This window comes from Delphinus delphis, chromosome 10 (genome assembly GCF_949987515.2).
Source record: "Delphinus delphis chromosome 10, mDelDel1.2, whole genome shotgun sequence".
In the NCBI taxonomy this organism is placed as follows: domain Eukaryota; kingdom Metazoa; phylum Chordata; class Mammalia; order Artiodactyla; family Delphinidae; genus Delphinus; species Delphinus delphis.
Window position 1 is genome coordinate 97,301,739 of NC_082692.2, and position 23,133 is coordinate 97,324,871.

The following is a 23,133-nucleotide window of genomic DNA, read 5'->3' on the forward strand; positions in this document are numbered from 1 at the left end:
GCGCAGGGAGAGGACTGGGGCTGAACACAGCCTGCAGGGGGTTAGTGCGCCACGGCTGGCCAGGAGGGAGTCCAGGGAAAAGTCTAGACCTGCCGAAGAGGCAAGAGCCTTTTTCTTCCCTCTTTGTTTCCTGGTGCGAGAGGAGAGGGGATTAAGAGCGCTGCTTAAAGGAGCTCGAGACGGGCGCTAGCCGCGGCTAAAAGCGTGGACCCCAGAGACAGGCATGAGACGCTAAGGCTGCTGCTGCCACCACCAAAAAGCCTGTGTGTGAACACAGGTCACTATCCACGCACCCCTTCCGGGGAGCCTGTGCAGCCCGCCACTGCCAGGGTCCCGGGAACCAGGGACAACTCCCACAGGAGAATGCACGGCGCGCCTCAGGCTGGTGCAACGTCACGCTGGCTTCTGCCGCCACAGGCTCGCCCCGCACTCCGTGCCCCTCCCTCCCCCCAGCCTGAGTGAGCCAGAGCCCCTGAATCAGCTGCTCCTTTAACCCCACCCTGTCTGAGCAAAGAACAGACGCCCTCCAGCGACCTACAGCAGAGGCGGGACCAAATCCAAAGCTGAGCCCCTGGGAGCTGTGAGAACAAAGAAGAGAAAGGGAAATCTCTCCCAGCAGCCTCAGAAACAGCGGATTAAATCTCCACAATCAATTTGCTGTACCCTGCATCTGTGGAATACATGAATAGACAACGAATCATCCCAAATCGAGGAGGTGGACTTTGAGAGCAAGATTTATGATATTTTCCCCTTTTCCTCTTTTTGTGAGTGTGTATGCTTCTATGTGAGATTTTGTCTGTATAGCTTTGCTTCCACCATTTGTCCTAGGGCTCTATCCGTCTGTTTTTTTTTCTCTTAATAATTACTTTTTATTTTAATAACTTTATTATATTTTATCTTACTTTATTTTATCTTACTTTATCTTCTTTCTTTTTTTCTTCCTTCCCTCCCTCCTCCCTCCCTCCCTCCCTCCTTCCTTCCTTTCTTTCTTTCTTCTACTAATTCTATTTTTTCTCCCTTTTATTCTGAGCCGTGTGGATGAAAGGCTCGGTGCTGCAGCCAGGAGTCATGCTGTGCCTCTGAGGTGGGAGAGCCAACTTCAGGACACTGGTCCACAAGAGACCTCGCAGCTCCATATAATATCAAGCGGTGAAAATCTCCCAGAGATCTCCATCTCAACACCAGCACCCAGCTTCACTCAACGATCAGCAAGCTACAGTGCTGAACATCCTATGCCAAACAACTAGCAAGACAGGAACACAACCCCACACATTAGCAGAGAGGCTGCCTAAAATCATAAGCCCACAGACAACCCAAAACACAGCACCAGACGTGGACCTGCCCACCAGAAAGACAAGATCCAGCCTCATCCACCAGAACACAGGCACTAGTCCCCTCCACCAGGAAGCCTACACAACCCACTGAACCAACCTTAGCCACTGGCGACCGACACCAAAAACAACGGGAACTACGAACCTGCAGCCTGCAAAAAGGAGACCCCAAACACAGTAAGATAAGCAAAATGAGAAGACAGAAAAACACACAGCAGATGAAGGAGCAAGATAAAAACCCATCAGACCTAACAAATGAAGAGGAAATAGGCAGTCTACCTGAAAAAGAATTCAGAATAATGATAGTAAAGATGATCTAGAATCTTGGAAATAGAATAGACAAAATGCAAGAAACATTTAACAAGGACCTAAAAGAACTAAAGATGAAACAAGCAATGATGAACAACACGATAAATGAAATGAAAAATACTCTAGAAGGGGTCAATAGCAGAATAACTGAGGCAGAAGAACGGATAAGTGACCTGGAAGATAAAATAGTGGAAATAACTACTGCAGAGCAGAATAAAGAAAAAAGAATGAAAAGAACTGAGGACAGTCTCAGAGACCTCTGGGACAACGTTAAACGCACCAACATTCGAATTATAGGGGTTCCAGAAGAAGAAGAGAAAAAGAAAGGGACTGAGAAAATATTTGAAGAGATTATAGTTGAAAACTTCCCTAATATGGGAAAGGAAATAGTTAATCAAGTCCAGGAAGCACAGAGAGTCCCATACAGGATAAATCCAAGGAGAAACATGCCAAGACACATATTAATCAAACTGTCAAAAATTAAATACAAAGAAAACATATTAAAAGCAGCAAGGGGGGGCTTCCCTGGTGGCGCAGTGGTTGGGAGTCTGCCTGCCGATGCAGGGGACGCGGGTTCGTGCCCCTGTCCGGGAGGATCCCACGTGCTGCGGAGCGGCTGGGCCTGTGAGCCATGGCCGCTGGGCCTGCGCGTCCGGAGCCTGTGCTCCGCAATGGGAGAGGCCACAACAGTGAGAGGCCCGCGTACCGCAAAAAAAAAAAAAAAAAAAAAAAAAAAAAAAAAAGCAGCAAGGGAAAAACAACAAATAACACACAAAGGAATCCCCATAAAGTTAACAGCTTATCTTTCAGCAGAAACTCTGCAAGCCAGAAGGGACTGGCAGGACATATTTAAAGTGATGAAGGAGAAAAACCTGCAACCAAGATTACTCTACCCAGCAAGGATCTCATTCAGATTTGATGGAGAAATTAAAACCTTTACAGACAAGCAAAAGCTGAGAGAGTTCAGCACTACCAAACCAGCTCTACAACAACTGCTAAAGGAACTTCTCTAGGCAAGAAACACAAGAGGAGGAAAAGACCTACAATAACAAACCCAAAACAATTAAGAAAATGGGAATAGGAACATACATATCGATAATTACCTTAAACGTGAATGGATTAAATGCTCCCATCAAAAGACACAGATTGGCTGAATGGATACAAAAACAAGACCCATATATTTGCTGTCTACAAGAGACCCACTTCAGACCTAGAGACACATACAGACTGAAAGTAAGGAGATGGAAAAAGATATTTCATGCAAATGGAAACCAAAAGAAAGCTGGAGTAGCAATTCTCATATCAGACAAAATAGACTTTAAAATAAAGACTATTACAAGAGACAAAGAAGGACACTACATAATGATCAAGAGATCAAAACAAGAAGAAGATATAACAATTGTAAATATGTATGCACCCAACATAGGAGCACCTCAATACATAAGGCAAATACTAACAGCCATAAAAGGGGAAATCGACAGTAACACATTCACAGTAGGGGACTTTAACACCCCACTTTCACCAATGGACAGATCATCCAAAATGAAAATAAATAAGGAAACACAAGCTTTAAATGATACATTAAACAAGATGGAATTAATTGATATTTATAGGACATTCCACCCAAAAACAACAGAATACACATTTTTCTCTAGTGCTCATTGAACATTCTCCAGGATAGATCATATCTTGGGTCACAAATCAAGCCTTGGTAAATTTAAGAAAATCGAAATTGTATCAAGTATCTTTTCCAACCACAACGCTATGAGACTAGATATCAATTACAGGAAAAGATCTGTAAAAAATACAAACACATGGAGGCTAAACAATACACTACTTAATAACAAAGTGATCACTGAAGAAATCAAAGAGGAAATTAAAAAATACCTAGAAACAAATGACAATGGAGACACGACGACCCAAAATCTATGGGATGCAGCAAAAGCAGTTCTAAGAAGGAAGTTTATAGCAATACAATCCTACCTTAAGAAACAGGAAACATCTCGAATAAACAACCTAAACTTGCACCTAAAGCAATTAGAGAAAGAAGAACAAAAAAACCCCCAAAGTTCGCAGAAGGAAAGAAATCATAAAGATCAGATCACAAATAAATGAAAAAGAAACGAAGGAAACGATAGCAAAGATCAGTAAAACTAAAAGCTGGTTCTTTGAGAAGATAAACAAAATTGACAAACCATTAGCCAGACTCATCAAGAAAAAAAGGGAGAAGACTCAACAGAATTAGAAATGAAAAAGGAGAAGTAACAACTGACACTGCAGAAATACAAAAGATCATGAGAGATTACAAGCAACTCTATGCGAATAAAATGGACAACCTGGAGGAAATGGACAAATTCTTAGAAATGCACAATCTGCCAAGACTGAATCAGGAAGAAAGAGAAAATATGAACAGACCAATCACAAGCACTGAAATTGAAACTGTGATTAAAAATCTTCCAACAAACAAAAGCCCAGGACCAGATGGCTTCACAGGTGAATTCTATCAAACATTTAGAGAAGAGCTAACACCTACCCTTCTCAAACTCTTCCAAAATATAGCAGAGGGAGGAACACTCCCAAACTCATTCTACAAGGCCACCATCACCCTGATACCAAAACCAAACAAGGATGTCACAAAGAAAGAAAACTAGAGGCCAATATCACTGATGAACATAGATGCAAAAATCCTCAACAAAATACCAGCAAACAGAATACAACAGCACATTAAACGGATCATACACCATGATCAAGTGGGGTTTATTCCAGGAATGCAAGGATTCTTCGATATACGCAAATCAATCAATGTGATACACCATATTAACAAACTGAAGGAGAAAAACCATATGATCATCTCAATAGATGCAGAGAAAGCTTTCGACAAAATTCAACACCCATTTAAAAATCCTGCAGTAAGTAGGCATAGAGGGAACTTTCCTCAACATAATAAAGGCCATACATGACAAACCCACAGCCAACATCGTCCTCAATGGTGAAAAACTGAAAGCATTTCCACTAAGATCAGGAACAAGACAAGGTTGCCCACTCTCACCACTCTTATTCAACATAGTTTTGGAAGTTTTAGCCACAGCAATCAGAGAAGAGAAGGAAATAAAAGGAATCCAAATCGGAAAAGAAGAAGTAAAGCTGTCACTGTTTGCAGATGACATGATACTATACATAGAGAATCCTAAACATGCTACCAGAAAACTGCTAGAGCTAATCAATGAATTTGGTAAAATAGCAGGATACAAAATTAATGCACAGAAATCTCTGGCATTCCTATACACTAATGATGAAAAATCTGAAAGTGAAATCAAGAAAACACTCCCATTTGCCACTGCAACAAAAAGAATAAAATATCTAGGAATAAACCCACCTAAGGAGACAAAAGACCTGTATGCAGAAAATTATAAGACACTGATGAAAGAAATTAAAGATGATACAAATAGATGGAGAGATATACCATGTTCTTGGATTGGAAGAATCAACATTGTGAAAATGTCTCTAACTACCCAAAGCAATCTACAGATTCAATGCAATCCCTATCAAACTACCACTGGCATTTTTCACAGAACTAGAACAAAAAATTTCACAATTTGTATGGAAACACAAAAGACCCCAAATAGCCAAAGCAATCTTGAGAACGAAAAACGGAGCTGGAGGAATCAGGCTCCCTGACTTCAGACTATACTACAAAGCTACAGTAATCAAGACAGTATGGTACTGGCACAAAAACATAAAGATAGATCAATGGAACAGGATAGAAAGCCCAGAGATAAACCCACGCACATATGGTCACCTTATCTTTGATAAAGGAGGCAGGAATGTACAGTGGAGAAAGGACAGCCTCTTCGATAAGTGGTGCTGGGAAAACTGGACAGGTACATGTAAAAGTATGAAATTAGATCACTCCCTAATACCATACACAAAAACAAGCTCAAAATGGATTAAAGACCTAAATGTAAGGCCAGAAACTATCAAACTCTTAGAGGAAAACATAGGCAGGACACTCTATGACATAAATCACAGCAAGATCCTTTTTGACCCACCTCCTAGAGAAATGGAAATAAAAACAAAAATACACAAATGGGACCTAATGAAACTTCAAAGCTTTTGCACAGCAAAGGAAACCATAAACAAGACCAAAAGACAACCCTCAGAATGGGAGAAAATATTTGCAAATGAAGCAACTGACAAAGGACTAATCTCCAAAATTTATAAGCAGCTCATGCAGCTTAATAACAAAAAAACAACCAACCCAATCCAGAAATCGGCAGAAGACCTAAATAGACATTTCTCCAAAGAAGATATACAGACTGCCAACAAACATGAAAGAATGCTCAACATCATTAGTCATTAGAGAAATGCAAATCAAAACTACAATGAGATATCATCTCATACCAGTCAGAATGGCCATCATCAAAAAATCTACAAACAATAAATTCTGGAAAGGGTGTGGAGAAAAGGGAACCCTCTTGTACTGTTGGTGGGAATGTAAATTGATACAGCCACTGTGGAGAACAGTATGGAGGTTCCTTAAAAAACTACAAATAGAACTACCATATGACCCAGCAATCCCACTACTGGGCATATGCCCTGAGAAAACCATAATTCAAAAAGAGTCATATACCAAAATGTTCATTGCAGCTCTATTTACAATAGCCCAGAGATGGAAACAACCTAAGTGTCCATCATCAGATGAATGGATAAAGAAGATGTGGCACATATATACAATGGAATATTACTCAGCCATAAAAAGAAACGAAATTGAGCTATTTGTAATGAGGTGGATAGACCTGGAGTCTGTCATACAGAGTGAAGTAAATCAGAAAGAGAGAGACAAATACCATATGCTAATACATATATATGGAATTTAAGAAAACAATGTCATGAAGAACCTAGGGGTAAGATAGGAATAAAGACACAGACCTACTAAAGAATGGACTTGAGGATATGGGGAGGGGGAAGGGTAAGCTGTGACAAAGCGAGAGAGAGGCATGGACATATATACACTACCAAACGTAAGGTAGTTAGCTAGTGGGAAGCAGCCGCATAGCACAGGGAGATCAGCTCGGTGCTTTGTGATCGCCTGGAGGGGTGGGATAGGGAGGGTGGGAGGGAGGGAGACGCAAGAGGGAAGAGATATGGGAACATATGTATATATATAACTGATTCATTTTGTTGTAAAGCAGAAACTAACACACCATTGTAAAGCAATTATACTCCAATAAAGATGTTAAAAAAAAAAGAATAGCTATTATCAAACAGACAAGAAACAGCAAGTGTGGAGAAAAGGGAACCTCTTTGTGCACAGTTGGTGAGAATGTAAATTGGTGCAGCCACTATGCAAAACAGTATGGAGGATCCTCAAAAAATGAAAAAGAGAATTATCTTATGACCCAGCAATTCCACTTCTGGCTATTAATACCAAAAACCAAATAAAAACCCAACAAAACCCCCTTAATTCAAAATATATCTGCACTCCCCCATCCTCACTGCAGCATTATTTATAATAGCCAAGATATGCAAACAAGCTAAGTGTCCATCAGTGGATGAATGGATAAATAGGTGGGGTGTGTACACACACACACAGGAATATTATTCAGCCATAAAAAAAGAATGAAATCTTACCATCTGCAACAACATGGATGGTCCTTGAGGGCATAATGCTAAGTGAAATAAGTCAGAAAGAAAAAGACAAAAACTGTATGATCTCACTTACATGTGAAATTAATAAAAACCCCCAAGCTCATGGATACAAAGAACAGATTGGTGGTTTCCAGAAGTGGGGATGAGGGATGGGCAAAATGGGTGAAAGAGGTCAAAAGGTACAACCTTTCAGTTATAACAGCCTATAGGTTCCGGTGCCAGGACGCCTCAGGCTAAACAACCAACAGGGCGGGAACACAGCCCCACCCATCAGCATACAGGCTGCCTAAAATCTTCCTGAGCCCACAGCCGGCCCTGCCCACCAGAAGTACAAGACCCAGCTCCGTCCACCAGTCCCTCCCATCAAGAAGCCTGCAGAAGCCTCTCAGACCAGCCTCATCCACCAGAAGCAGGAAGAACTACAAACCTGCAGCCTGCAGAACAGAAAACGCAATCACAGAAAGTTAGACAAAATGAGACGGCAGAGGAATATGTCACAGACAAAGGAACAAGATAAACCCCCAGAACAACAACTAAGTGAACTGGAGATAGGCAATACACCCAAAAAAGAATTCAGAGTACTGATAGTAAAGATGATCCAAGATCTTGGAAAAAGAATGGAGGCACAGACTGAGAAGATACAAGAAATGTTTAATAAAGGGCTAGAAGATCTAAAGGACAAAGAGAGATGAAAAATACAATAACTGAAATGAAAAATAAACTAGAAGGAATCAATAGCAGAATAAGTGAGACAGAAGAACGGTTAAGTGAGCTGGAAGACGGAATGGTGGAAATCACTGCCACGGAACAGAATAAAGAAAAAAGAATGAAAAGAAATGAAGACAGTCTAAGAGACCTCTGCCACAACATTAAATGCAGCAACATTCATATTATGGGAGTCCCAGAAGGAGAAGAGAGAGAAAGGACCTGAGAAAATATTTGAAGAGATAATAGCTGAAGACTTCCCTAACATGGGAAAGGAAACAGTCACCCAAGTGCAGGAAGTGCAGAGTCCCAGGCAGAATAAACCCAAGGAGGAACAGGCTGAGACACATAATAATCAAAATGACAAAAATTAAAGACAGAGAAAATATTACAAGCAACAAGGAAAAAAAAAATAACACACAAGGGGAATTCCCATAAGGTTATCAGCTGATTTTTAAGCAGAAACCCTGCAGGCCAGAAGGGAGTGGCACAGTATATTTAAAGTGATGAAAGGGAAGAACCTACAACCAAGAATACTGTACCCAGCAAGGCTCTCATTCAGATTCGATGGAGAAATCACAAGCTTTACTGACAAGCAAAAGCTAAGAGGTTTCAGCACCACCAGACAGCTTTGCAACAAATGGTAGAGGAACTTCTCTAGGTGCGGGAAAAAAAGTCCACAACTAGAAACAGGAAAATTATGAATAGAAAAGCTCACCGGTAAAGGCAAACATACAGTAAAGGTAGGAAATCATTCGCACACAAATATGACATCAAAACCAGCAATCATGAGAAGAGGAGAGGACAAATGCAGGATACTGGAAATGCATTTAAAATGAAAAGACCAGCAACTTAAAACAACCTTGTTTATATATAGACTGCTATATCAAAACCTCATGGTAACCACAAACTGAAAATCTACAATAGATATACACACACAAAAAAGAAAAAGGAATCCAAACGCAACACTAAAGTTAGTCATCAAATCACAAGAGAAAACCAAAGGAGGACGGGGAGAAAAAAGACCTACAAAAACAAATCCACAACAATTAGCAAAATGGCAATAAGAACATACATATCAGTAATTACCTCAAACATAAGCAGATTAAATGCTCCAACCAAAAGACACAGACTGGCTGAATGGATACAAACTTTCAGTTATAAAATAAGTAAGTCATAGGGATGTGATGTACAGCTTGGTGACTAGTTAATACCTCAAGAAAAAAAAGAAGTGATTAGTTAATACCTCAATTAAAAAAAAGAAGTGATTAGAAAGATAATTACTGGTAAAGAAGAGAATGAACACATCATCCCCAAGTTTCCTGGGATCCCTTTGCAATCCATCTGTGCTGCCCACCTCCCTACGCTCAGCAACCACTGATCTGCTGTCACTACAGTTTGCTTTTCCATACTATGAAATCACAGTATGTACATTGTCTGATTTTTTTCCAGTCAGCATAATTATTTTAAAATTCATTTATCTCGTGTTTATCAATAGTCATTTCTTTTTATTGCGAGGTAGCATTTCTGTAGTACGGATATACCACAATTTGTTGACCCATTCACCTGTTCATACTCATTTGGATTATTTCCAGGTTTTGGCTATTAAAGTTGCTGTGAACTTTGGTATTTAAGTCTTTGTGTGAACTTGAAAGTCAGCTTCGCTATTTATAAATCCTTGGCTCACACATTCTTGAGTATTGTAAATGTGTTCTCCACTTTCTCATGCACAGATCATTGCTGTTGAAAAGCCAGATAATCCAGTTGTTTCCCTTGTAAGTTACATGGCTCCTTTTGCCTAGATGCCCAAAGGACTTTTTTTTTTTCCTTTAAGGCCAGTAATTTCACTATACTTAGGCCTTTTTGCTGGTGATTCTGGGTTGATAGTCTTAAGTATAGGGTATGCTCTCTCAATATGTAGTTTCAAATATGGTTTTTAAATTTTAAGGTAGTTTTCTTGAATCAGTTTTTAGTATTTGTTCTGTTTTCTTCTTCTGGACACCTAATATTCACATTTGATCTCTGCTTGTCTTCACTTTTTGTCAAAATCTTTTTATTTCTTTTTTCCCTTTTTCACACTATTTCTCTTAAGGCATTATCTGTTGTGTTTATTTGCTCTGGTATTCCTTCTAGTTTAGTCTTTATTTATGAAATAATTTTTAATTTCTAACTCTTTCCTGAGTTCTGTCACCTCATTTCTTCTGAGTCTTTCAAATTTTGATTTATGCTATTTTTAAATGTCTTATGTTATTTAAAAAAACTCTCTTAGCTTGACTGGAAATAGCGGGTGACAACTGGTTGTTTTTGTGGGCATGTCTTTCTTTCACTGCCCGTGAGAATGTTATTCTGCATATTCATTTTTTCTTAAAGGAAAAAACTTTCTTAAAGGAAAACTTCTGAGATTTCACCTCAAATACTTCTTTTTTCTTTTTTTGCGGTACGTGGGCCTCTCACTGTTGTGGCCTCTCCCGTTGTGGAGCACAAGCTCCGGACGCGCAGGCTCAGCGGCCATGGCTCACGGGCCCAGCCACTCCGCGGCATGTGGGATCTTCCCGGACCGGGGCATGAACCCGTGTCCCCTGCATCGGCAGGCAGACTCTCAACCACTGTACCACCAGGGAAGCCCTTCTTTGTTATTTTTAAGTGAAATTAGTTTTCCTGATCAAATGAGGTTCAGGAAAGCCTTTCTAAGTTCAGAAGTGTCTGTTTTTGTGTAGTAGTAACAAATGTGACAGCTTGCTTCTGGGATTTCATGGCTCTGTTCCTCTCCCCCACTCTGGTCTATATCCTCTCTTTCCTTTTATTGTGTGTCCCCCTCTGGCTCTGTGTCCCTCTGCTCACAAGAGGCACTACTGTGGAAGCAAGCCCAGTGGGTCATGAGGGTCCGATTTCTCCAAGTCCCTTTAGTCTCTCTTTTGGTGGGCCCCCTGCGCTCACCTGGTATGAGGTCATGCAACCCCCAGGCCCCATGTCAGTTCTCCAAAGGAGATACAAATAGCCAATAAGCACGTGAAAAGATGCCCAACACCATTAGTCATTGGAGAAATGCAAATCAAAACCACAATAAGGTACTACTTCACACCCACTTGGATGGCTATCATCAAAAAGAAGACAAAAAGAAAAAAAAAAAAGAAGACAACAAGTGTTGGCAAGGATGTGGCGAAACTGAAATCCTCATACACTGCTGGCAGGAATGTAAAATGGTGCAGTTAATTTGGATAACAGTTAGCAGTACTTCAAAAAGTTAAACACAGAGATTCCATGACTTGGCAATTTTACTCCCAAGAAAGTTCAAAACACAAAAACGGACACACAAATGTTTGTAGGAGCATTATTCATAATAGCTGAAAATGATCACTAACTGATGAATGGCAAAATAAAATGTGTATATTCACACAATGGAATATTATTCAGCCATAAGAAGGCATGAAGCACCGATATATGCTATGATATGGATGAACCTTGAAAACATGCTACGTGAAAGAAGTCAGTCACAAAAGACCACATACTGTATAACTCCATTCACAGGAAATGTCCAGAATAGGCAAGTCCATACAGACAGAAGGCAGATTAGCATTGCTTGGGGCTAGGGGTAGGGTGGGGTGGAGAGCGACTGCTAATGGGGTTTCTTTTCGGGTGATGAAAAAGATCTGGATACTAGCAGTGAGAGTTGTACAACTTCGTGAGTATATTAAAAACTACAGAACTGTATACTTTTAAAAAAGGGTGAATTTTATGATATGTGAATTTTATCTTACTTTTAAAAAAAGTTACAAACAAAAGTACAAAATTCCTGCTGCTGTTTGCCAACTGGCCAGCAATGCTTTCCAGTGAACACCTGTTGGCTCTTCTGGGGGTACTCCTCAGGTGTGGTGGAAGGCATCGCATTACTTCTTCCTCCTGCTCGGATGCCAATACCTCACAGTCTTGCGGCTGTCGGTGGTCCACTGCTCTCTGCTTGTATTTTGGAGTTTGTGGAAATACCTTGCTACCCAATTTTGTTGTTAACTGCTGTTCAGGAGGTTTTGGTTTTGCTACCTAGTTGCTCTGCTGGTTTCTACGCAAAGACTGGAAAAGACTCAAGCACTATGTTGCCATTCCCCACCATCTTCCCAGAAGCCTCTCAGCCTATTCAGTTTTGCAAGTTAGTCAGCAGATGGGGATCACAGGGTCCCAAGTAACAAGACCCTGAGACAGGCTCCTGGGGCCTTGAAGGCTGGGCAGGCTATGGACCCCATGAATTTGAGAACTGCAGAAGTAAGTACAGCGTCAAACTTGGGGCTGCTGACTTCCATCTGCATAGTTTTCAGAAGTGCTGGGGCCATGAAAGCTGGACTGCTGTGTAGACAGAAGGTAGATGGATTCCAGGATTCTAACCTCAGCACAGTACCTTCTCTAAGTCACTTACTTTTTCTAAGCCTCACTTACCTAATCATAAAATGAGAACAGGACTGGTGGCCTTGCAAATCTGTACATTTGTTATTTTTTCTTTCATTCACAAACATTTGAGAGGATTACATGACATACAATAGACGCTCAAGAAATGTGAGATTTCCCCTCACTGTCCACCGTGCTTGCTTTCTTTCTTTTTTTAAATTTACTTTATTTTTGGCTGCGTTGGGTCTTTGTTGCTGCATGCGGGCTCTCTCTAGTTGCGGCAAGTGGGGGCTATTCTTCATTGTGGTGTGTGGGCTTCTCATTGCAATGGCTTCTCTTGTTGCAGAGCATGGGCTCTAGGCACGCGGGCTTCAGCAGTTGTGGTGCACGGGCTCAGCAGTTGTGGCTCGCGGGCTCTCGAGTGCAGGCTCAGTAGTTGTGGCGCACGGGGCTTAGCTGCTCCATAGCATGTGGGATCTTCCTTGATGAGGGCTCGAACTCGTGTCCCCTGCATCAGCAGGTGGATTCGTAACCACTGCGCCACCAAGGAAGCCCCACTGTGCTTTCTTGACTGTTTTAAACTTAATGTCCAATGACTATATGTAGAAAACTAAATTCCTATTTTTTTTTTTTTTTTTTTGCGGTACGCGGCCCTCTCACTGCTGTGGTCTCTCCCGTTGCGGAGCACAGGCTCCGGACGCGCAGGCCCAGCGGCCATGGCTCACGGGCCCAGCCACTCCGCGGCATGCGGGATCTTCCTGGACCAGGGCACGAACCCATGTCCCCTGCATCGGCAGGCGGACTCTCCATCACTGCGCCACCAGGAAAGCCCCCTATGATGATTTTTAACACCACTCAATTCCAGGGGTCCCAGTGACCACTGCAGGCCATGTCAACTTGAGGTGTCCATAGCAAGGGTGGCAGTGAGGCAGCCTACTGCTGCCACCTTGCCAGTGCCCTGGCCCTCCCCGACTTGGAGGAACCAGTGCCAACCCTGCCGTGGGCTGAATGAGGCTGGTGCAGCCTGGCCTCCCTGGATGCAGCCTGTCTGGCTTCAGAGCAGAGAGGCTCAGAGCTGCTCTCCCAAGCATGTCTGATCAGCAGCCCCCTCCCCTGGCCCACCGCACAGCAGTGACACTGTTCCTGCCACTCTCTAAGGAGTGAACAGGGGACACGAGGCAAGGTCACAGAGCTACCCCCTATACAGAGGAAGGGTGTGACTTACAGTGTGAGCATTGTTGATCTTCTTCACTTCCCATTGGCCCAACCCGGTGTAAGTCAGCAGAGAGATGGCTCCATCTGAGCTCCCACAAGCTAGGATCAGGCCGTAGTCATGGGGGGCCCAGCACACAGAGTTTACTGCAGGAAGGAGGGAGGAACAGTGAGCAGACTTTCAGTTCTGAGACTTACTGTTTTACTAAATTTCTAAAAAAAAAAAATTGTAGGGATCACCAGGAGGAGGTTGTAATTTTGTCAATTAAGGAGATTTAAAAAACCCATCACTACTAATATCATCATAAACTAAAGCCTATCTCATAATCTGAGAACAAGGCCAGTACTTGAAATGAATAAACCTTAAAAAAACAAAAACCTCACTATGTTGTCTTTGCTTTTCTCATTTTGCTTTGGATTGGCTTTAGGTCTTAAGGCCTTACCTCAGCTGTGGAAAGAGTAACAGAAAAGCAACCAAAGCCCAGGGGACAAACGATGAGCATCACAAGGGGAAAGCCAAGGGTTAGCCAAGACAGAGGCCTCCCCATCTCCCCCAGGGCCCCTCTGCCCGCCGCCCTCTCCTGCCACACTCAGTGTACCTGAGGAGTCGTGTCCCGTGTGCTCATGCGTCTTCTCCCAGGTGCCATTTTCCTCTTTCCAGATAATGACTTTGCGGTCATAGGAGCAGGATGCCAGGACATTGCCATACATGGGGTGGGCCCAGGCCACTTGCCACACAGGACCCTCATGACTGCAAGGGGAGAGGGTCAGAGGTTGCTCAAATGGGCCAAAGGAACCCACAGTGCTCTGCCAGCCACTATTTTGGACAGAAGTGAATGGCTTCTCAGGACAGAACTGCCTAAAAATTTCAAAAAGGAGAGCCGTGTATAATGTCACTCCAAAAGGGACCGTCATTGGGCAGTGAGGACCCTGAGGCCGAAGGCGAGTCAGCCCCTCTGTCCCGACACGGCAGAGCCCTCACCTACCCCAGATGGTGGCCAGCATAGCCTGCATGTACTGTCATCAGCACAGTCACCAACAGATCCAGCGTTTACCCCCACAAGTGCTCAGGATATATCTGTAGATGAATCACTCCTCATCTTCCCAGACAGTCACCTTCTTGCGGAGGCAGTAACTATTTCATTTTGATACCTGCCACTACTCTTTTAACTTTATCAAGAGGCATGTCTCTCTCTTCTCTTCCCATCTCTGTGCGTTCACTGTCTGAGCACGTACCCTGTGCCAGGCTCTGTACTGGGGCCGTCCCTCAGAACGGGGGGCACCCAGCACACGGAGGTGGATGGCACAGAGGGGATGGGACAGGCTCTTTCACGCCTATTCCACACTCACTTGTTGCTTGACTTTAGGCCAGGGCCATATCCTCTCTTTGGCTTTGTCTCTTAATAGAGGTGTCAACAAGACTTCTTTCACATGGCGGTCATGAGGGAAATGTTTGTGATAACTCAATAAAGAGCTTACAACAGTGCTTGGTACAAGAAAAGGAGAAAACACAAGCTTGACGACTGCTAGCTCTGGTGCTGCTCCCTGCTCCCCCATCCACCCCGGGACTGCTGACACTCAGAGTTCTCCTCCCTCCAGCTGGGACAGTGGTCCAACCCCAGTCTCTACAAAGGAGCTGCTAATGAAACTCTTGTAGACTCAAACGTCCTACAACGAGCGTAACTTTAACTGAGGGAACAAAGAATGGGGGCCTGAATTTATTACCCTCCAATACTTTTCATACTTAGAGCAGAAGAAAAACGCAGAGCAGAGGACTGAGTGACAGCAGACTCAGTCCTGGTGACTGCCCCCACCCCACCCCCCTCCGCCCAGCCTGCCGGCTTCCCGAGCTGTCCTCTCTTTGCAGCATGATGCCCAGATGGCAGCCAGGCCTCGCCCTCAGAGCTCTCCGCTCAGCCACGGGCTGCTGAGCAGGGAAGGCGGCATCTGGCTCCTGAGTCACTTGACTCCTGACACTCAGGAAGAGGTGGAACTTCTAGGCCTATCTCCTGAAACGGCTACTCACTTAGCTATGTCTGTTTTAACCTATTCACAAACATGTACTGAACACCCACCTGTCAGCAATTCTTAACTTCTCCTGTGCAGTCTGGTGAACGTTATGGTCCCTTCTCAGAATAATGGATAAAATACATAGAGCTAGGGCTTCCCTGGTGGCGCAGTGGTTGAGACTCCGCCTGCCGATGCAGGGGACACGGGTTCGTGTCCCGGTCCGGGAAGATCCCACATGTCATGGAGCGGCTGGGCCAGTGAGCCATGGCCGCTGAGCCTGCGCGTCCGGAGCCTGTGCTCCGCAACGGGAGAGGCCACAACAGTGAGAGGCCCGCGTACCGCAAAAAAAACAAAAAACAAAAAACAAAAAAAAATACATAGAGCTAGGATTATAAAGAAAACCCAATTATACTGATATACAGTTATCAAAACGTTAAAGAACAATTTATGTTATTAGTGATACGTGTGCTTCTTTGTTAACGCTTTAAGTAACAAACTCTAGTGGCAAGTCTAATAACCATTCTAACTTCAAGGTAGTGATGAGCATAAATGCTGTTTTGAGAAAGCTACAACAACTGTAATGTGATATAAAAATATCTGTGACGGTCTTCCCTAGTGGCCCAGTGGTTAAGGATCCGCCTGCCAATGCAGGGGACACGGGTTCGAGCCCTCGGCCAGAAAGATCCCACATGCTGCGGAGCAACTAAACCCGTGCACCACAACTACTGAGCCTGTGCTCCAGAGCCCACGAGCCACAACTACTGAAGCCCGCACGCCTAGAGCCCATGCTCCGCAACAAGAGAAGCCACCACAATGAGAAGCCCGCACGCCGCAATGAAGAGCAGACCCCGCTCACCGCAACCAGAGAAAGCCAGCGTGCAGCAACGAAGACCCAACGCAGCCAAGAATAAATAAATTTATTAAAAACAAAAATCTATGACTCCTATTGGTAACAAAGTGACAGGTACTATGAATACTACTGTAGTTCCTGGCCTATAGCCATAATTGAAGGAAATGCTAAATATCAGTCACTGAAAATAAAGAGGTAATGTTTTCCCTTTCCCAGTTCACCACCTCCTGAATTCTACCCACAGAACACTTGGAGATCCATGGTACCCAGGTTAAGAACCCCATCTACCTGAGGTAGTGAACTGAGGGAAAGCACTAGAGTGCGGCCACAAAACTGAGAGCCAGGATCTCAAGAATGTCAACAGGGAGAAAGGTAAATGAAACGTTTGCAAATATTCACTGAGTACCTACCACGGGCAAACAGGCAGAATTATGGGATTTATATCATTACTATTACATTCTTAGATCACCAGCCTTGAGTCACTTTAGATCATGTGGTAGCTAAACTTGTTTAAAAAAAAAAGTTAGTTTCCCACTCTTGAAAATAGCAGTGGCCACTGGACGCTTGTTGCAAGTAGGCTCTAACTGGGTGGAGACAGCGGCAGCCTGTGTTGGGGGTGAGTGGGTGGAGGCTCTGAGAGCCTATAACTGACTCCCTCGCCCCAGGTCTGCCAGTGGGCATTTGGGTGGCAGAATTGGGATTTGCTCCTGGCTCCATCGGCCTGGGATACCTGATGAGGGCAGCCGGCTGGCTGGGACCAGGTGCCCTCTCCGCTGACTGCACTGCGGGCTGCTCTGATCTGGCCCTCAGCCCTTCCTGCCATGTCTGAGAAGCCCACTCTCTGAGATCTTGCCCAGGGTTGGCTGCACTCACCCCCTGAGGTCGGCGATGAGGATCTGCCCTCCGTTGCGCACGTCGAAGATCTTGACGGACCTGTCTGATGAGCAGGTTGCCAGGCGGGTGCCGTAGTAGTCCATCTGGGCATCATGCTGCAAAGAGAGGACAGCTCGGGAAGCCGGCAGGCTGGGCGGAGCGGGGTGGGGTGGGGGCAGTCACCAGGACTGAGTCTAGTAGGGACCAGAATCTACCTGAAGTTAATCAAACCTCAAAGAATCATCACTATCAGGCAGGAAGCTAGCATGTCAACGTTCTCACTTCTCTGACAGGTAATTTCCTTCTGAAAGGGACAAGAAAAACCACACCCAGGTGCTTTTAGACCCTTTACATCACAGGGGAAGTCCTTCCCAGTCCTGTTCTGCAGGGTGGGTATATGGGAGAAGAGAAGCTTGCCTAGCTTCCTTCTTCTTCCTCCTTCCTCACGCCCCACTGTGTTCTGAGGCTCCGTGGGTCGCCAGGGAGGTTTGGCTCAGCATCAGAACCCAGGGCTAATGCTGACCCGAAGAAGCAGGCCACTGACTGCCTGCAGGCCCCAATCAGGTCCTCCATGATGCACGCCAGTACCCCAGACTCTCCACTCATGCCTTAAATGTCACTGGTCCCATCACTGATGAACCAACTTCATCGATGCTGCCTGGCCATCCAGACCTAGGGCTGGGCCCTGCCCACAGCTCTTTTTCCATCGGGGCGATGGCTCCTCTGAGCCAATCCACCTGCTGCCTCACTGTACTTACTGGCCCCTCCTGTTTGCTGGCCCTGCCTATTCCAATGGATGACACTTTCCTCACTGTTGCGCCTTGGGGGTTTCAGGAACTATTAGCTGTCACTCTTGTGGTCATCGGGGCAATCACATCCTTTCAGAGGGAAGCAATCATTTCGTCTGCTTCAACACTCCTTCCTCACCTCCCTACCCAAGGAAAACATCCTGATTCTTCTTGGGAGGCCAACCCCCTCCACCATTCCAGGTCTCGGCTTGTTGGAAGGCAGGCAGGGCAGGTGCTATGACAGAGCTTCTCTGCAAGTGTTTTTCTGAAGCACTGTTCCTGCAGAGTGCTATCACACACTTTGGGAGGAAGCACGGCAAAGAACCTAAGAGATTTAAATCCTATCTCAAGTTACCTGCTGTGCAACCTTAGAAAAATTTCCTAATACCCTTGAACCTAGTTTCCTTATCTTTAAATGGACCTGATGATGGCATCTACTTCGAGGGTTGTTATGAAGCTTAAATGAGAAGTATTCAGCATGGGGTGTGATGCACAGTGAGCATGCAGACGTTAGTCATTACTACTTTGTCTCATCTGTTCCCCAAGATGAACCCACAGAGAGAGGGAGCGTATCCATAATTTTCCCCATCTTAGCTATGAGGAAATAGGGCTGGCTCAGAAAAGTTAAGAGATTGACTATGAGTTTGGTTCAAGATGGCAGAGTAGAAGGACATGCCCTCACTCTCTCTTGCGAGAGCACCGGATTCACAACTAACTGCTGAACAATCACGGACAGGAAGACGCTGGACCTCACCAGCAAAGATACCCCACATCCAGAGACAAAGGAGAAGCCACAATGAGATGGTAGGAGGGGTGCAATCACAATAAAATCAAATCCCATAACTGCTGGGTGGGTGACTCACAAACTGGAGAACACTTATACCACAGAAGTCCACCCACTGGAGTGAAGGTTCTGGGCCCCACGTCAGGCTTCACAACCTGGGAGTCTGGCAACGAGAGGAGGAATTCCTAGAGAATCAGATTTTGAAGACTAGTGGGATTTGATTGCAGGACTTTGACAGGACTGGGGGAAACAGAGACTCCACTCCTGGAGGGCACACACAAAGTAGTGTGCACATGGGGACCCAGGGGAGACTGAATCAGACCTACCTGCTAGTGTTGGAGGGTCTCCTGCAGTGGCAGGGGGTGGTTGTGGCTCACCGTGGGGACAAGGACACTGGCAGCAGAAGTTCTGGGAAGTATTCCTTGTTGTGAACCCTCCCAGAGTCCACCATTAGCCCCACCAAAGAGCCGGGTAGGTTCCACTGTTGGGTCGCCTCAGGCCAAACAACCAACAGGGAGAGAACCCAGCCCCACCCATCAGCAGACAAGTGGATTAAAGTTTTATTGAGCTATGCTCAGAGCAACACCACTCTACCCACCACCAGTCTCTCCCATCAGGAAACTTGCACAAGCCTCTTAGATAGCCTCATCCACCAGAGGGCAGACAGCAGAAACAAGATCAACTACAATTCTGTAGCTGTGGAAGGAAAACCACATTCACAGAAAGACAGACAGATGAAAAGGCAGAGGACTTTGTACCAGATGAAGGAACAGGATAAAACCCCAGAAAATCAACTAAATGAAGTGGAGACGGGCAACCTTCCAGAAAAATAATTCAGAATAATGATGGTAAAGATGATCCAGGGGGCTTCCCTGGTGGCGCAGTAATTGAGAGTCCGCCTGCCAAAGCAGGGGATGCGGGTTTGTGCCCTGGTCCGGGAGGAACCCACATACCACAGAGTGGCTGGGCCCATGAACCATTGCCGCTGAGCCTGCACGTCTGGAGCCTAAGCTCTGAAACGGGAGAGGCCACAGCAGTGAGAGGCCCGCGTACCGCAAAAAAAAAAAAAGATGATCCAGGACCTCGGAAAAAGAAGGGAGGCAAAGATGAAGAAGATGCAAGAAAATGTTTAACAAAGACCTAGAAGAATAAAAGAACAAACAAACAGAGATGAACAATACAATAACTAAAATGAAAAATACACTAGAAGGAATCAATAGCAGAATAATTGAGGCAGAAGAACGGATAAGTGACCTGGAAGACAGAATGGTGGAATTCACTGCTGCAGAACAGAATAAAGAAAAAAGAATGAAAAGAAATGAAGACAGCCTAAGAGACCTCTGGGACAACATTAAACACAACAATATTAGCATGACAGGGGTCCCAGAAGGAGAAGAGAGACAGAAAGGACCTGAGAAAATATTTGAAGAGATTATAGTTGAAAACTTCCCTAACATGGGAATGGAAATAGCCACCCAAGTCCAGGAAGCACAGAGAGTCCCAGGCAGGACAAACCCAAGGAGACACCTGCCAAGACACATAGTAATCAAATTGGCAAGAATTAAAGACAAAGAAAAATTATTGAAAGCAGTAAGGGAAAAACAACAAATAACATACAAGGGAACTTCCATAAGGTTAAGAGCTGATTTCTCGGCAGAAATTCTACAAGCAAGAAGGGAGTGGCATGACATATTTAAAGTGATGAAAGGGAACAACCTACAACCAACATTACTCTACCCGGCAAGGATCTCATTCAGATTCGACAGAGAAATCAAAAGCTTTACAGACCAGCAGAGCTAAGAGAATACAGCACCACCGAACCAGCTCTACAGCAAATGCTAAAGGAACTTCTCTAAGTGGGAAACACAAGAGAAGAAAAGGACCTACAAAAACAAACCCACAACAATTAAGAAAATGGTCATAGGAACATACATATCGATAATTACCTTAAACGTGAATGGATTAAATGCTCCAACCAAGACACAGGCTCACTGAATGGTTACAAAAACAATACCCATATATATGCTGCTTACAAGAGACCCACTTCACACCTAGGGACACGTACAGACTGACAGTGAGGGGATGGAAAAAGATATTCCATGCAAGTGGAAATCAAAAGAAACCTGGAGTAGCAATACTCATATCAGATAAAATAGACTTCAAAATAAAGAATGTTACAAGAGACAAGGAAGGACAGTACATCATGATCAAAGGATCAATCCAAGAAAAAGATATAACAATTATAAATATATATGCACCCAACATAGGAGCACCTCAATACATAAGGCAACTGCTAACAGCTATAAAAGAGGAAATCGACAGTAACACAATAATAGTGTGGGACTTTAACACCTCACTTACACCAATGGACAGATGATCCAGACAGGAAATTAATAAGGAAATGCAAGCTTTAAATGACACAACAGATCAGACAGATTTCACTGATATTCATAGGACATTCCATTCAAAAAGAGCAGATTACACTTTCTTCTCAAGTGCACATGGAACATTCTCCAGGACAGATCACATCTTGGGTCACAAATCGAACCTCCGTAAATTTAAGAAAATTGAAATCGTATCAAGCATCTTTTCTGACCACAATGCTATGAGATTAGAAATCAATTACAGGGGAAAAAAATGTAAAAAACAAAAACACAGAGAGGCTAAACAATACGTGACTAAGTAACCAAGAGATCACTGAAGAAATCAAAGAGGAAATCAAAATATACCTACAGACAAATGACAATGAAAACACAAGGATCCAAAACCTACTGGATGAAGCAAAGCAGTTCTCAGAGGGAAGTTTATAGCAATACAATCCTACCTCAAGAAACAACAAACATCTCAAATAAACAATCTAACCTTACACCTAAAGGAACCAGAGAAAGAAGAACAAACAAAACCCAAAGGTAGTAGAAGGAAAGAAATCATAAAGATCACAGCAGAAATAAATGAAATAGAAACAAAGGAAACAATAGCAAAGATCAATAAAACTAAAAGCTGGTTCTTTGATAAGATAAAATTGATAAACCTTTAGCCAGACTCATCAAGAAAAAGAGGGAGAGGACTCAAATCAATAAAATTAGAAATACAAAAGGAGAAGTTACAACAGACTCCACAGAAATACAAAGCATCCTAAGAGACTACTACAAGCAACTCTATGCCAATAAAATGGACAGCCTGGAAGAAATGGACAAATTCTTAGAAAGGTATAACCTTCCAAGACTCAACCAGGAAGAAAGAGAAAATATGAACAGACCAATCACAAGTAATGAAATTGAAACTGTGATTAAAAATCTTCCAACAGGGCTTCCATGGTGGCGCAGTGGTTGAGAGTCCGCCTGCCGATGCAGGGAACACAGGTTCGCGCCCCGGTCTGGGAAGATCCCACATGCCGCGGACCGGCTAGGCAAAGGAAACATGGCCACTGAGCCTGCGCGTCTGGAGCCTGCGCTCCACAGCGGGAGAGACCACAACAGTGAGAGGCCCGCATACCGCAAAAAAAAAAAAAAAATCTTCCAACAAACAAAAGTCCAGGACCAGATGGCTTCACAGGTGAATTCTGTCAAACATTTAGAGAAGCGCTAACACCCATCCTTCTCAAACTCTTCCAAAAAACTGCAGAGGAAGGAACACTCCCAAACTCATTCTATGAGGCCACCATCACCCTGATAACAAAACCAGACAAAGATACTACAAAAAAATTACAGACTAATATCACTCACGAATACAGATGCAAAAATCCTCAACAAAATACTAGCAAGCAGAATCCAACAACACATTAAAAGGATCATACACCATGATCAAGTGGGATTTATCCCAGGGATGTAAGGATTCTTCAATATACACAAATCAATCAATGTGATACACCATATTAACAAACTGAGAAAGAAATGCCATATGATCATCTCAGTAGATGCAGAAAACACTTTTGACCAAATTCAACACCCATTTATGATAAAAACTCTCCAGAAAGTGGGCATAGAGGGAACCTACCTCAACATAAAGAAGGCCATATATGACAAACCCACGGCAAACATCATTCTCAATGGCGAAAAACTGAATACATTTCCTCTAAGATCAGGAACAAGACAAGGATGTCCGCTCTCACCACTATTATTCAACATAGTTTTGGAAGTCCTAGCCATGGCAATCAGAGAAGAAAAAGAAATAAAAGGAATACCAGTTGGAAAGGAAGAAGTATAACTATCACTGTTTGCAGATGACATGATACTATACATAGAG

At 43.8% G+C, this 23,133-nt stretch overlaps 1 protein-coding gene across 1 annotated transcript in view; it reads right to left on the minus strand.

Annotated features, from left to right (window-relative positions):
* SEC13 (SEC13 homolog, nuclear pore and COPII coat complex component) overlaps positions 1-23,133 on the minus strand; it is a 54,501-nt gene that overhangs the window by 25,569 nt on the left and 5,799 nt on the right. Inside the window, exons 3-5 of the mRNA XM_060023052.1 lie at positions 17,317-17,432; positions 14,183-14,334; positions 13,597-13,730 (exon numbers count right to left, since the gene is read on the minus strand). Coding sequence (XP_059879035.1) covers positions 13,597-13,730; positions 14,183-14,334; positions 17,317-17,432 — 402 coding nt within the window. The remainder of the gene's footprint in view (positions 1-13,596; positions 13,731-14,182; positions 14,335-17,316; positions 17,433-23,133) is intronic.